The sequence below is a fragment of the Rutilus rutilus genome (assembly GCF_951802725.1).
Source record: "Rutilus rutilus genome assembly, chromosome: 11".
Taxonomy (NCBI): Eukaryota; Metazoa; Chordata; class Actinopteri; order Cypriniformes; family Leuciscidae; genus Rutilus; species Rutilus rutilus.
Genome location: NC_140216.1, coordinates 35188274 through 35203975, shown reverse-complemented (window position 1 = coordinate 35203975; position 15702 = coordinate 35188274). Strand labels below are relative to the sequence as shown.

The window sequence follows — 15702 nt, the reverse complement described above, 5'->3', positions numbered from 1 at the left end:
AAAATAACATATTGATTCTCTAAATATCAGCAGAGAGACATTGATCAGATTAAACATGATGTTGTACACAATTCTTTAAATATAACCTTAAATCTTGTCTATAATTCACACATAAACATGTCAAAGATCTGATGATGTTTTATTGTCATTAGTCTCTACAGAACTGAAGAGGAGACAGCAGTATGCAGGTACAGTGTGCTGTCTGCACTACACTAGATTACATTCAGATACTCACAGCTTCATCACTGACCGACAGTATGATTAAACACTGATTACATATTACACACATCATCACTAAATATCTGTATTGTGAATTTGTGTTTTATATTCTCTGTTTTGTCAGTGGATGTGACTCTGGATCCTGATACAGCTCATCCTGATCTCATCCTGTCTGATGATGGAAAAGAAGTGAGACATGGAGACATTAGACAGAAACTCCCAGACAAACCAGAGAGATTTGATAAATGTGCAAATGTCCTGGGAAAGGAGGGATTCTCCTCAGGGAGATTTTATTTTGAGGTGCAGGTGAAGGGAAAGACTGAATGGGATTTAGGAGTGGTCAGAGAATCCATTAACAGGAAGGGACAGATCAAGCTGAGTCCCAGTAATGGATACTGGACTGTGGCTCTGAGGAATGAGAATGAATATAAAGCCTGTGATGATCCTCGTGTCTCTCTGTGTGTGAGAGTGAAGCCGCAGCGGGTCGGTGTGTTTGTGGATTATGAGGAGGGTCTGCTCTCCTTTTATGATGTGGAGTCCAGCTCTCATATCTACTCTTTCACTGATCAGTCTTTCACTGGGAAACTCTATCCATATTTTGGCCCATCCTTAAACTTTGGAGGTAAAAACTCAACTCCACTGATCATCACACCTGTCAAATACAATAAATGAATTTACAGCCCTAATATGAAATACACAATGAAAATTATTTATATAATTAAAAATCTAAACATGTTTTGCTATATTTTCATCATTTGTTTTTCAGTGTTAAAATCTATAATTTCTAGCTAATGCAAATAAAAAATATAATGCTTGTTTAACAATTTTATTTTCAATTTTTCATAGTTATTCATGCCGTTGTTTTCTCCCATCTCAACCTGACAAAGTGAAAGTGTTTCTATTGTTTTTTTTTTTTTTACATCAAAATCAACCATATTATGATAACATTAATAAATTATCAAAGCTGTCTAATTGCTGTGATAAAAGCTGTGATAATACTGTGGTAAATCAGATGGTAATACCTCAATATATATCAGAACTGTATGATTACCATATTCATACACTACACTATGGATCTTCAAAGTATACATAAAAACACCATGATATTATGATCATGGTAATAACAAAAAATAAAAAAGGAGAAGAAGAAGAAGAAGAAGAAAACATTGTAGGTCTATTACCAAGTTACCATGTCAAATGTTTTACCATAAGAATATTGGTAAAACAATATTTTTATTGATACAGTTAAATACATCTTCAAATAAAATATAGGACTGTTAAATATATGATGGTGCTGATATGAAGTAGAGATACAAATATGAAACTTTATAAAAGAGATTTTCCTTCTTTCAGGACATATTAGAGATTGTTCTATTAAATATGCCTATTTATATTGCTGTTTGTTTATTGTCTTTTGATCTGTATGAAAGTTGAGCACAGCTGCTTTTTACAGTAGATAGAGATAAAATGAGGTCATCGTTTTGATGAAAAGGAATATAGAAAGCAAGTCACATATTCTGGTCTTTTCACATTGTTCTGTGTCCTGAGAGAAAGAGTAGAAAACTTGATCTCTTTAAAGTAAACCAGTCACAGTCAAATTATCTTTTATCAAATTAGAATTATTATTTTTGTGTGAACTATCCCTTTAAGTTTCTCTGAGGCCTCTGTGCTATAGCATTACTGTAGATAATGTTCACTAGGTGGTGCTACATAGTTTCAAATCAGAAAATACAGATAATATAACAAGGTTCATACAGTCATGGAAAACCTGGAAATATCATGTTATTTAAAAAAAATTAATTTAATTAATTTGTTTAGTGATTTGTTTTTAGTTTACTTGGTGAAAAATGGTTCTTTGTGAGTGCTGTGTCTGGTCAAAAAGATTTTGATTGTGCATCTTTAGTCCTGATGATGATTAATAATGATTCCTGCACCACTCATTATTGGATGAATGTATTGGATCCACATTTTAATGCTCTGTTTGTGTATTGAGTGTGTGTTGCAGTATTGAACACATGATGGATCGAGTGATTGTTTAGTTCTGATGGTTTTAACAGAGACGGCAGGACAAATGTTCTGTCCACTGAGGTTTAGGACACAAGATGAAACCAAAGACCCCAGAGAACGGCTTTAATGGGACCCGGAGTCTCTCCTGGGACAAAGCCACACTTTTCATATTTCCATACCCTTACGAAAAAGAAGTTTATTCAAGTGTGCTATTAGTATACTTCTTTTAAACTAAAAATAAGAAAGTATACTTTCAGTCTACTTTTTATATACTTCTCAGAAATATACTTTATGTAATTCTCAGAAATATACTTCAAATTCCACTTAAGTATACTTGACTTATACTGACAGAAAAGTCCAAGTATATTTGGCCTATACTTGTTGATCGAGATATACTTAAAAGTTTTCTTGGCTTGTACTTGTGTTTACTATTTTGATTGAGTAGCTTATTAAATACTTTTTAAAAAACATAATATTACACACTGTCGTATAAACTAACATGTTCAGCTTTATATAGTAACAAACTTTCTGGTGGAACAGCTTATAGAGCAAATAAAATAAGCATGGAAAATAAGTTTATTCAAGTGTGCTATTAGTATACGTCTTTTCAACTAAAAAGAAGAAAGCATACTTTCAGTCTACATTTTATATACTTCTCAAAAATATACATAATTACACTTAAGTGTACTTGACATATACTGAGAGAAAAGTCCAAGTATATTTGGCCTATACTTGTACTCTTTTGATCGAGATATACTTAAAAGTTTAATTATTCAAAGTATACTTGAGTTTGGCTTGTAGTTGTGTTAACTCCTTTGATCGAGATATACTTAAAAGTTTAATTATTCAAAGTATACTTGAGTTTGGCTTGTAGTTGTGTTAACTCCTTTGATCGAGATATACTTAAAAGTTTAATTATTCAAAGTATACTTGGCTTGTAGTTGTGTTAACTCTTTTGATCGAGTAGCCTATTAAATATACTTTTTTTACATCGTTTTTCATATACAGTCTTATGAAACTTTGTTTGAAAATATTGATTAAAATATTTATATAAAACATATATGTTTCTAATTCTGCGTATCTGAATTTGTGTGTAGGCTAGTCCACTGGTGTACATAGGAATTTACTTTAATTCAACTTTTCCCCACCATTGACTGAATTTTCCAGCTATCCATGTTTTCACTGGTATACGGTAGGGGGGGCTATGACACATCTTCTTACTGAGTGTATACTTCAATCTTGCTACAAGTATTAAAATAGTAAACTACCAGTATACTCATAAGTTCACTTGCAGTACAAATGAGAAACATAATTATGAACTAGTTGTGCACTTAAAGTTTACTACTGTTACACTTATAGTACACTTAAACATATACTTTTATATACTTCAAGTGGGGCGAATTTAGTCCCAAGCGGTATTAAAATAGTACACTTACAAGTTTACTACTAGTACATATTGACATTAGTATACTTACTACATAAAGTATACTTAAAAATATACTTTAACATTACTCAAGTATACTTCATAAAATGAACTTGAAGTATATATTTTTTTTCGTAAGGATAAACAGAGTCCACTGCATCTAACGGAGGAGTCATGAGAATTTCTCAAACCAACGGTTACAGATTATGTTTCACGAGTTCACATCTACATATAATTAGTACAATAAGTTCATGCGTATTTGGTGTGCTGTCCGAACCCAGAGTACTCCCCCCAGTTGGTAAGTGTAGATGGAACTGGAAGTGAGGAGATGGGGTGGAGGAGGGATGCTGACAAACTTTCAATGAACAGAGATAGGTCTGCTGTGAATTTATACTCTGTCATTGAGTTGATTACTGATTAATCTCCAGCTGTGCATAATTTGGTTAATTATCTGAACCTGCTCCTCCCGAACTTTGTTAATAAAACATCATTTATAAAGGTTTGGAAAGATTTGTTCTGCTTTGTGATGTTTTTAATCCTCATATTTTTGTTTCTGGACCTTTTTATGTAAAGTAGGTCTATTTGAACTTAAAATGTATATTATCGTTGTAAATAAAATGTCAAACCAAGCTGCATTATCAGCATTAAACCTAGATATCACAGACCTTAACTTTTAAGGAACTCAGTGTCTCCATCAGTCCATCTTTCTACTGGATGTGTGAGGAAAGTCTGATCAGTGATTGTGTCGTTCTTCAAGTATATTCTCATCATGCAGTGAGAAACCTGTAGTAATTCTGCCATCAGTCATTTTACCAAAGTACATAGTGATCTTTTAGTTCTACACACGAGCATAACTAAAGGCAGATAGAATGAACTTCATGGAGGGTTTATACAGGCTTAGAGGAGTTATATGGAGTATTTCTATAACCTTTACATATTTTATCAGACATTTTGTCTCAGAAATGCAGATGCATGTATAGGTTTCTTTAAAAATAGAAAACATAATTTTACCGAACCTTTGAATTTGAAACCTACTGAATTTGAAAGTTGTTGTTTTATATGTATTATTTTGAAAGCAACACAAATAGGAAGCCACCTGTTAAAGCATTATTAGTGTGAATATTTCGACTTATTAAAAATGAATGGATAAAAACACCAATGCATGTGTATGTAAAATTCACTGTTTAATACAAACAACATTTTCTGTCCAGATTCTAATGCATCATTACATGATTCAATCCTGTCTCGCTGAACACACACCTCACATATTAACACTCAGTGTGTGTTTTGTTCAGATGTAAGTTTGAGGAATGTTGATGTTGGAGGGAATTTAAAGGCCTGATGTTAATGCAAACACAAGGAAAATTACTCAAACCAAACGTAAAATCAAAACTATGCAAATGTAGCCTACAGCAATGATGAGAACAATACAATCACTTTTGCACGAAACACATGTTGAGTTCAAATGATTTGAGTTAATCATTTAAACTATAAAATGCATTTACTCAATCTAATGTGTTGTTCTAGTTGAGATATTTTTAACACAGATTTGAGAGAGTGACCCATCTCTTTTTTTTAACTGCATTCCCAACTAATAGCTTCTCTAGTAAATAAATGACTTACAGAGACATGCATGGACATGTTTTTAATGTCATTTTCCATTTTCTCTGCACAGTTCATCATCAGTGGCCAAAATAAATCAAAGTGTCTTGACACTTTTTCCAAAAGTGTTCCACCAACAAGTGCCTGTGCCGTTGTACTTTAAAGATCAGGAGCAAATTGATGCAATCCACACTCACCTGACATAAATTCTGGGCAGCACACTCACACACTGTGACAATATCAAATTCACCATGGATTTCCTTTTTACATTTTTTAATGTTTACATATATTTTTTTATTGAAATACCCACAGATATAAAACTCAAATTAAAAAGGCAGTTTGTGTTCTCGTAACACTTTCTTTTATGTGGTCTGTAACTCTTAGGGGGTCTACAGTGATTCTGCAGGGTCTCCAATAAGTCTTATAGTTTATCTCAGTTGCTTTGGTGCATTTCTCAGATCACAACTGAAATCACATCATCTTGTCACTTGTGCACATCATAAAAGCAATTTCTCATTATTTTATACAAATATACAAATTGCAAATACTTTGGTGCATTAATGCAATTGATAATGTAAAACTGTCTGCTGTTTCCTACATTATCAACTCTTTATGTCATGTTGATCAAAATATAGGCCTATTATACTATTTCTCTGTTGAATTGTCAAACTTCTCAAAACATAGGCATTAGTTCCTTGCATAAGTCATTAAATGCAAAATGGTTGACTTTACAAACTGTCAAGCATGTTTTCAATACATTTCTATTAGACTTTATTTTGTAAATGTGTCCTGAATTGATGAATTGCAGAGGTGTATTTAGAATTTCAGTAATGAAGGAAATAATTAATTGATAAATTAGGAAGCAGCAAGGCAATTCATAATCAATTGCATGAATTTACCAAAGCATTGGCAATTTGTTCAAAAGTAGTTACGAGAATTTCAGTAGTAATCTGAGAAATGTACCAAAGCAACTGTGATAAAAAATTAAGTATTCAGGAATTGTATTCAAAATGTAACAGTGAGTCCTGCTGCGTGTGAATTTGACAAGATCAAATTCACCATGGATGTCCTTTTTTTTATGTGTTTTTTTTTTTTTTTTTTTTATCAGTGAGCAGAAGCACTTTGACAGGAGGATAGAAAAACAGTTAAAGAAGAGTGGCAAGCCATAGGGAAGTCATCTACAGGAGTCATCATAATTCATAAATGGTGTTGATAAATAATGTTTTTGTGAACAACAATATTGTCTATTTCTTCTAAATGGCCCTTGGAATTTTAGAAAAGGGATACATTGTGTTTGTCTTCATAAAATGCTACGTAGGACACTGTTTTGTAGCTGTATGATGACCAATAGTGAATATTACAGCAGATATTTAATCGAGGATCCATATGATTACACGGTGCTATATGTCTAATGGGCTGAATATGGTTAATATCTAAATGTAACTTTATATAAATTCACAACAACATATTTCACTCAGTCTCCTGTATATAAAAATATTATATATTATAAAAATATATTCTATATTCAATATTCAATGAACTATTCTACAGTAGGTCATATATCATTACTTGTCATCTGATCCAACTATGTGTATTATTAATTTTTTAATTCACAAAAACAAACAGTCTTCTGTAGGCTGAGTGAAGAGAGTGAAGCCCAACTGAATATCTACAGATATTTTAATCCATAGTGCAGATCTTCACTGTAACGTTTATATTTAAATTAACAAAAAACATACAATTGGGCAAAGTCTATGAACGGGAAGGTTATTAATGTGTAAGTTTTGAGCGTCGATTTAATGGTGTTATTTCGCAGTATATCCCCCAACTGGACGCATCAGGAACAGCAGGGGCGTAAAACTGCCTGGGGCGTAAAACTGCCTGGGGCGTAGATCTACCGGCTCCAGGTCTGCAGCCTCCCCATATAGCTCCGTGGAGATGACAGATATAATGCAGTGACTGAACGTGAGCTTATCTCAATAATATCTACAAACAGAAAAATACATTATATCAAACATTATTAGGACAGCGTATTTACCAACTATTTACTACTGTATTTACTAACGTTACTTACCAACATCTGGCACACGTGAACTGATGCCAAATATCGCAATGTGTTCGGAATGATACTTCTTCAGCGCGATTTCCTACTGATAAAATATAATTAAAAAAATATCAATAAATAGCAAAGCAATCCAGCTTCCCTGGCAATAAGACCTAAATAATAACATTAAAAGAAATATATAAACCATGATAAGTGAATAAATGTTGATTAAACAGCTTCTCTACTGCAGACCGACAGGCAGAAAGAATCGTGCTGTGATCACGAAAGATGCTTCCCTTTTAGTTTTAAAAATGTGCTGAAATCACGAAAATAACAAAATAAATTTTAAAAATCAATAGATTAAATTACGTGACCATATGACGAACTGCCATGAGGTTGGAATGTTGATCTGACGGACCCCCACGTCGAAAAACAACGCAAATGGTACACCTCTTTGTTAACATGAATGTCTATCTGATGGACCCCCGCGTCGAAAAACGACGTCAAGGGTACACCTCTTTTGTTGAAACTTGACGCCAGGGGTCCTTGACCATGCGTCAGACATTTGACGAGTAGGGAGTGAGACTGTGTTGCATGAAACACTGGGTAGGCCAGCATGGAAGAAGGGGTACAGTACATGGCATTAGTTCCCATTCTCCAGGGCTGGTAGGAAGGTTCTCCTGGCTGGTCATACATGAAGATGTTTCTGGGTTTGACTGGTCGAGTGGACCTCCGCAGTTGCTGATCTACCTCTCTTACTGGCTGAGGAACAGGCACAACATCTATCTCAGGATCCTGAGGGCTTCCACTATCCATAGCATCATCCCTGTGTTCATCTGGTCCTTCCACAGCTGGGGACGGATCTACCCCTCTTGGTACAGGCATTGGCTCTGCTGTCACCAAAGGGTCAGATGGTCCTGGCTGCCATTCATTCTCAGACTCAGGTGCACGGCTCAACGGTTGATATTCGGGAGCCCCAGCCCTTAGCTCACTGTGTAGCTCGGGTTGATGTGGGTGGTATCTGACAGCCCTCCTCTCATACACAGGCAAGGGTCTAAGGTTGTAGGAGCACTCCCCCTCATCATCTGAAGTGCCGACATCAGACTTAGTTGCTTCTCTGGTTGGCATATGACATCTCTGTCCTTGAGGCTTTCGCTCCACACCAGTGTCACGTTCCTTATGGTTGACTGGCAAGTCACTGACAGGCAAGAGGAGGTTGCGGTGGAGCACCCGGAGAATCTGGTCACCTGTTTCAGCTTTGATTCGATATACAGGTCCATCTCCCAGCCCCTCGATGACACAGTGGATCTTCTGTTCCCAGTAAGATCGAAGTTTGCCTGGGCCACCTCTCTCCGACAGGTTCTTGACAAGCACACGATCACCTGGTTGCAGCAAGGCTCCTCTGGCACCTCGGTCGTAGTGCCTTTTCCCTTTCTCGGAAGACTTCTTGCTGTTCTCAGAGGCAATCCGTTATGCATCCTGCATCCGGGAAGCCCAGGTCTGTGCATACTCCTGCCGTGTCTGTACCAGCCGATCTGGGTCGAGATTGAATATAAGGTCAATGGGCAGCTGTGGATGTCTTCCAAAGAGGAGGAAGAATGGTGAGTAGCCTTGTTACGGCCCTTGGCCTTTTTCTGGTCGTTCTCCTGCCCCTCCTCTCTTTCAGGTCTAATTGCTGTCACCTGCGAAGTTGGTGTTTAAATGGGAGCTTCTCTGCTGCATTGATCTCTCTCTTCCTGCTCGGGTCTGGTGTTTAAAGGCTCGAATGCTGCTCGTCCGTGTTCACGCCTCGCTCGGGACGCCAGGACTTTACACAGATGCACATTTAAGTTTATTTAAGTTTGTCTTTTATTTTAACCCTCAACACTTGCACTCGCACAAAACAATACATCCATGCACCTTCCCTGCACTACTGATACTGACGTTCACACCCCATATTTGGTTTTGTTGTTTAAATTTGTGTTTTAAACACAATAAATTTATGTTTTGCACCGCTTGTTTGTGGCATGGTCTCCTATCTGTTGTTATGGCCCCGAGTCAGTCATAACAAAGTGGGGGCTCGTCCATTGGTTTTGCGCGTTTTGTTGCTAGTAATTTGATTTTCTTTAGTGCGTGTTGTGTTTTGATTTAGTAATTTGTTTAGGAGCGCTTGAGGGGCACATGAGAGCGAGTGAAGCTCGTAGTAGCTTCGTCTTTGAATTGTGGTTTTCTGTGCGTCTTGATTGGCGGTTGGGGGGAGATCCCGTGACGTCATTGTCCTTATATGGTTAGTAGTTGCGCTCTTGGAGACATGCCTGAGTTTGATTAGTTTTGATTAGTTGTAATTTGTTTGCTGGCGTTCTCGAGCGGGAGTGTTTTGGCAGTAGTTACTGTTTTTTGGAGACGTGTGAAGGTAAGTGACAGTTTGCTAATGAGCACTTCTAAAGTTTTGGGCTGGCGTTTTTCCTTGTAGGCGTAGCAGCGTTTCCCAATAGGGGTTTCGCTGCATTATTGTTTTAGTGTGGAGGTACGGCGGGTAGAGCTTCCCATTTTCCTTTTCCCTACGTCGGCTCGGGAGCATTTCCGTGGTTTCAGGGGGGTTGCCAGCGTGCTGGTCGCCTTTACTGGGCCATCGGGTTGTAAATGCATAAAAACCCACCGCTACGCCTCACGAAGACTAGGGTTCAGTAAGTTAGCTTTTGGGCTAGGTAGTTAGAGGGGAAATGCCGTCCTTGGACTGTGGTTGAAGGCCTGTGTGTGTACTGTTAAATTTGTCACTTAACGTCTCGTCTGTATTGGTGAATTTGTTAGCCATGGATGAAGTGGTGGAAGATTTTATTGAATCGCCACATGAATGTGGGTTAGACATCTGTACTAAGAAACAATTGATCAAGATTGCAGAGTATTATAAGGTCGATATAGGGGATGCCCGAAAGACAAAGGATTATGTTAAAGGTAATTTGAAAGTGAAATTGTTGGAAAATGGTGTTTTGATGCCGGGTAAAGTTGACACTTCGGTTGAGTCGTCTTTGTTGGGAAGAGTAAGTTCAGTTGGTCTATCGTTTGAGCAGCAGAAAGAGTTGCTCTTGTTACGTGTCAAAGCTGAGCATGAGAAAGAGCAGGCGATGGAAAGAATGAGGCAGGATTTGGAGCGGGAGAAGTTAGATGTAGAGAGACAAAGGCCACGTCCACACGAAGCCGGTGCGTTCCCGATCCGATATTTTTTTTTTCTCGTTCTAAAAAAAAATTCCGTAAACACGGCGTCGTCTCAAGAAATATCTGCGTACACACGAAACCACTGAAACCGACTGAAAACGGTGTAGTATATATGCCAGACCAGTATGGGGCGCTGTAATTCTGCCACAGAGATACACTATACACGGAGAAGAAGACTTTGAGCATGCGCATAACCTTGCGCGCTGTATACGAACCAAGAAGAAGAAGACAAAGATTATCGCTTTTTGCTCACCACAGTTGCAGAGAAGCAATAGATTTTGCTGTAATAAAGCTAGTAGGCTTAGTAGCTTCTGCAGCACGAATACAATCATATAAGTCCGCCATTATTGTTGTTGCTGTTACTCGTGACACAGACGACACGTGATGTGATGACATCATCGTTTCACAAAATATACGGATTGGCTGTACACACGAAACCGCAAGGGTGTCGTTTTCAGATTTATCCACTTTGGGACCCGGTTTAAAAAAATAGCGGTTTCAGTCTCCCAAAACGCCGGATCCGTGTGGACGAAACGCCAATACGATAAAAAATGTATACGTATACAGCGAAACGCGTCTCCGTGTGGACGGGCCCAAAGACTGGCGTTGATCAGAGAAGGTAAACTGGAGGGTGAGGCACTCCGGGCTGATCGCCCCCTGGTGGCACCGGTAAGCATGAAACAGGATGACTTGAGTGATTTTAGGTTTATGAACTTGTGCCGGAGGCATATCGACTACGTTTTCGAGGTTGGAGACGTGGAGATGGGTCACATCTAGAGTTTATGCATGATTTGGCTATGCATTTTGACAATTGGTGCTCAGCGGCCGGGGTTGATTCCAGTGGCGGCGCCAGGGGGGAGCTAGGTGGTGCTGTAGCTCCCCCTATAATAGCCATAGCACCTGCCCAGCACCCCCAAGAAATGTCTGTAATTTTTTTATATTTATATTTTAATGTCATGTTTGAATAGTCTTTTTCATGTTGTTAAAAATAGGAATTAAATAATAATTTAAAAATCGCGAGCGGACGCGTGCAGGCGGGCACGGGCGCGGTGAGAGCTGAGCGAGCAGGAACGAGTAGCCTAACGTTAGTGAGTTGTCGTCGAAAAAGATGGATAAAGCAAAAAAGCTGTCGGGGACTAAAAATAGAAAAAGAAAGAGGAAAAGGAGATGGCATGTCAATTGATGCGACAGCAGCTACTGTAAATAAGTGGATGGTGAATGGCAACAGGTAGGATTTAAAGTGTGACGTCCAGGCATGTAGGCTACTGGCCATCGGGACTACCGGGAGATTCCCGGTGGGCCGACGTGCTTTTTGGGCCGATACATCTCATACTTTTTTTTTGTCTTAACGGACCATAAAACTCGTACATCGGCGGCCCATTCGTTTTGTTTTGCTTAATTGGCGGCGCATGGGTTAGTGCCGGTGTAATGCATTGGTTAAAAAAAAGTCAGCGTTAGTTTTTTTTTTCTTACACCCCATGAAACACGTAAGTTAGCTCAGCGGCCCATTGGTTCTTTTCTTGATTGACACTGGGCTGGCCCAATCACATCTTTAATGTGAAGTATAGAAATATACTCTTTCAACTATAGAAATTAGTACAAAATTAATTATGGAAGTTTCCTTTATTTTTCAGTGCATTTGTTTTACAATATATGGCTATTACTATCATGGGATTAATATTATAACTATTATTATGTAGTAGTGTAATGTAGACTGACACTGTAACTAAAAGAGGTTTGAATTTTTCTTTAATTTGCACACTGAATATGGGTTGGAGCTTTTAATTTTTAACTCTCAAAGTGCACCAGATTGATGATTGCCAAAATTGTTGCTGCATACCCCTCTGACACTGGATAGTTGTGTCCCTGTCTATATCCCTTGCGTTGAATACTTTTACATATATATACAGTATATATATATATACTACTTATAGTCGCAGAACGAGTGTAGTTAATTTGCGGGCATGTACGCATGTGTATACTTTCATTATGGTGTTGTTCATGATGGCGTTTCATTATGGTGGTCCAATGCGACCTCCATAATGAAACGCCCCAAAATTCAAAGCACCTTCTCTTAAGTGTTGAGCATCCCCATAGCACCTGCAACAGAAAATCTCTGGAGCCGCCACTGGTTGATTCTTTTGAAAGCCTCCATGAGTTAGTCATTTTGGAGCAGTTTAAAAACTCTGTGCCGGAGTGCATTGCCACCTATATTAGTGAGCGTGGAGTCAAGTCTGCTAGGGAAGCTGCTGCGCTGGCTGATGATTATTTCTTGATTCATACTTCAAGAGGTGGTGCTGGCCCTCATGAAACTAGGGCAAGTAGACCGTTTGAGGATAAAAGTGGTCGTGTTTCAGGGGACTCTGAAAAAATCTGTAATTACTGTCATAAGCGAGGACATTGGAAAAATGATTGTTATGCTCTTAAGTCTCGTCCAAAGCAAACTTTTCCCAGGGCTAACCCTGTGATGTGTGCTGCGTCTGTCACTGACCAGGAGTTAGTTAGAAGCTCTGGAGAAGGCAATCCGGAGTTGAAATCGTACTTGCCTTTTATTACAGAAGGTTTTGTTTCATTAATGGGAAGCAAAGAGCAAGTGCGCATAAAAATTTTGCGTGACACTGGAGCGTTTGACTCGTTTATTGTAGCTGCAACTTTGCCATTTTCAAATGACACCTTGGTGGGTTCAAGCATTCCTGTAGTGGGAATGGGTTTAAATGTTTTGAATGTACCACAACACAAAATGATGCTGCACTGTGATCATTTCCAGGGTGAGGTGTCTGTTGGCATGCGCCCAGCGTTACCTGTGGATGGCGTTGCTATGATCCTGGGTAATGACATAGCTGGTGATAAAGTGTGGGCTGATGTTTCTCCACCTGCCAAGGTGACGGTGACGGTGACTCCTCTGGTGTGCAGTAAGCCTGATGAGAGTGAGGTACACTTCCCTAATGTGTTTAGTGCCTGTGCAGTAACTCGTTCAAAACGTTTGGACAGTGATCACTCTGAAAGTGTGGCCTCTAGTCCTCACTTAATGTTACCTGTTATCCCCTGGTCTGTTTCTCATGATGAGCTGATGCAGGAGCAGGAAACTGACAGCACTTTGAAGTTTTGTATGGATGAGATTTGTTCTCTTGTAGAGGTCAGAAATCGTTCTCATTGTTATTTTTTGCACAATAATGTCTTGATGAGAAAATGGACCCCTCAGTTTGAGGGTTTTGTTGGAGATCCGATTTATCAAGTGGTTGTTCCTTTAAAGTATCGAAATATTGTGTTGCAGATTTCTCATGACCAGTCTGGACATATGGGTGTCAGGAAAACGTATGACCGAGTTCTGCTGTATTTTTTCTGGCCTCGTTTAAAAAGGGATGTGTCTGCATACATTAAGTCGTGTCACACCTGTCAATTGACAAGTAAACCTAACCAGGTTTTGAAGCCCGTTCCACTTTGTCCAATACCAGCTATAAGTCAACCATTTGAACATCTTCTTATTGACTGTGTTGGTCCATTACCTCCATCAAAATCAGGTGCCAGATATTTGTTGACAGTAATGTGTCAAAGTACTAGGTATCCTGCAGCCTACCCACTGCGTAGTATAACGGCTAAGTCTGTGGTTCGTGCATTGTCCCAATTTATTTCTATTTTTGGAGTTCCACGGGTCATTCAGTCAGATCAAGGGTCAAATTTTTGTTCAAAATTATTTGCTCAAGTGCTGAAACAGTTGAACATAGTTCATAATTTTTCATCTGCCTATCATGCTCAAAGCCAGGGTGTTTTGGAGCGGTTTCACCAAACACTTAAGTCCATGCTGCGCTCATTGTGTGTTCAGATGCAGGGTGATTGGGAAGAGGCTTTACCGTGGATGCTGCTGGCTGCTAGAGAGGTAATCCAAGAAAGTACAGGGTTTAGCCCTAATGATCTGATCTTTGGTCATAAAGTATGGGGTCCTCTGGCTCTGTTGCAGGACAACTGGAAGGAAGCTCAGCCTCCAAGTAACCTACTAGATTTTGTGAATGGGTTCAGGTATCGGCTCTATATGTCTCAGGAAGTGGCCAGGAAAAATTTAGACCGGGCACAAGCTAAGATGAAGAAACGTTATGATTGTCAGACTGAGCACAGAGAGTTTCTCCCAGGTGATCAGGTTTTAGCCCTTTTGCCTATAATTACTTCTCCGTGGCAAGCAAAATTTTCTGGACCATTTTCTGTATTAAAGAAGCTTTCTGATCAAAACTACTTAATTTCTACTCCAGCTCGTAGGACAAAGGCCAGGCTCTGCCATGTTAATCTTTTGAAGCCTTATGTTTCCTGTGAGCCATTTGGGAGTGAGGTGGAGTTAAAGTTGTCCAGAACTCATCCTGCTTGTTTGGCTATGCCATCATCTTCAGTTGTGGTTGAGATGGAGGATTTAACAGGGCCTGATGAGGTTATGGTGTCTGGTCGGCTGAAAAATAAGGAAGCTTTAGATAAATTGGAAAGCGTTTTGGGTCATCTAGAGTCATGTCAGCGGGCACAGCTAGTTAAGCTGATTAGAAGTTTCCCTTGCTTATTTGGAGACACGCCATCACGTACAACTTTACTAAAGCATGATATAGACGTGGGAGATGCGAAGCCAATTAGGCAAAGATTCTATCGTGTTCACCCAGAGAAGCGTAAAAACCTGGAAGATGAGATTAAGTATATGGTTCTTAATAAAATAGCAGTTCCCTCTGACTCTAGTTGGGCGTCACCCTGTCTCTTGGTCCCAAAGTCAGACAATACACCTCGGTTTTGTACGGATTTTCGTAAAGTGAATGCAGTCACCAAGCCTGACTCCTTCCCTCTTCCTCGTATGGAGGATTGTGTTGATCAAGTGGGGGGGGCAAAGTTTGTGACTAAGCTGGATTTACTTAAAGGTTACTGGCAGGTACCACTGACAGACAGGGCAAAGGAGATTGCTGCTTTTATTACACCAGGTGGGCTATACTCCTACAATGTTATGCCTTTTGGTTTAAGAAATGCGCCGGCAACTTTCCAGCGCCTAATGAACTTGGTGGTGCGTGACCTGGAAGGATGCGCGGTGTATTTGGATGACGTGGTGGTGTATGCTGACAACTGGGAACAGCATTTGGAGCGTGTTAAAGCTTTGTTTGTGCGTCTAGCTCATGCTAGTTTAACAGTGAATTTGGCAAAGTGTGAATTTGCTAAGGCCACGGTGGTCTATTTGGGTCGTGTTGTTGGC

The 15702-nt window shown here is 39.1% G+C and overlaps 1 protein-coding gene across 1 annotated transcript in view; it reads left to right on the top strand.

Annotated features, from left to right (window-relative positions):
- The window catches only part of LOC311299450 (E3 ubiquitin-protein ligase TRIM39-like), a 35478-nt gene that overhangs the window by 6627 nt on the left and 13149 nt on the right, over positions 1 to 15702 (top strand). The window contains exons 7-8 of the mRNA XM_084423022.1: positions 153 to 188; positions 344 to 1039. Coding sequence (XP_084279148.1) covers positions 153 to 188; positions 344 to 891 — 584 coding nt within the window. The 3' untranslated portion in view covers positions 892 to 1039. Of the gene's footprint in view, positions 1 to 152; positions 189 to 343 lie in introns of the transcript that reaches the window.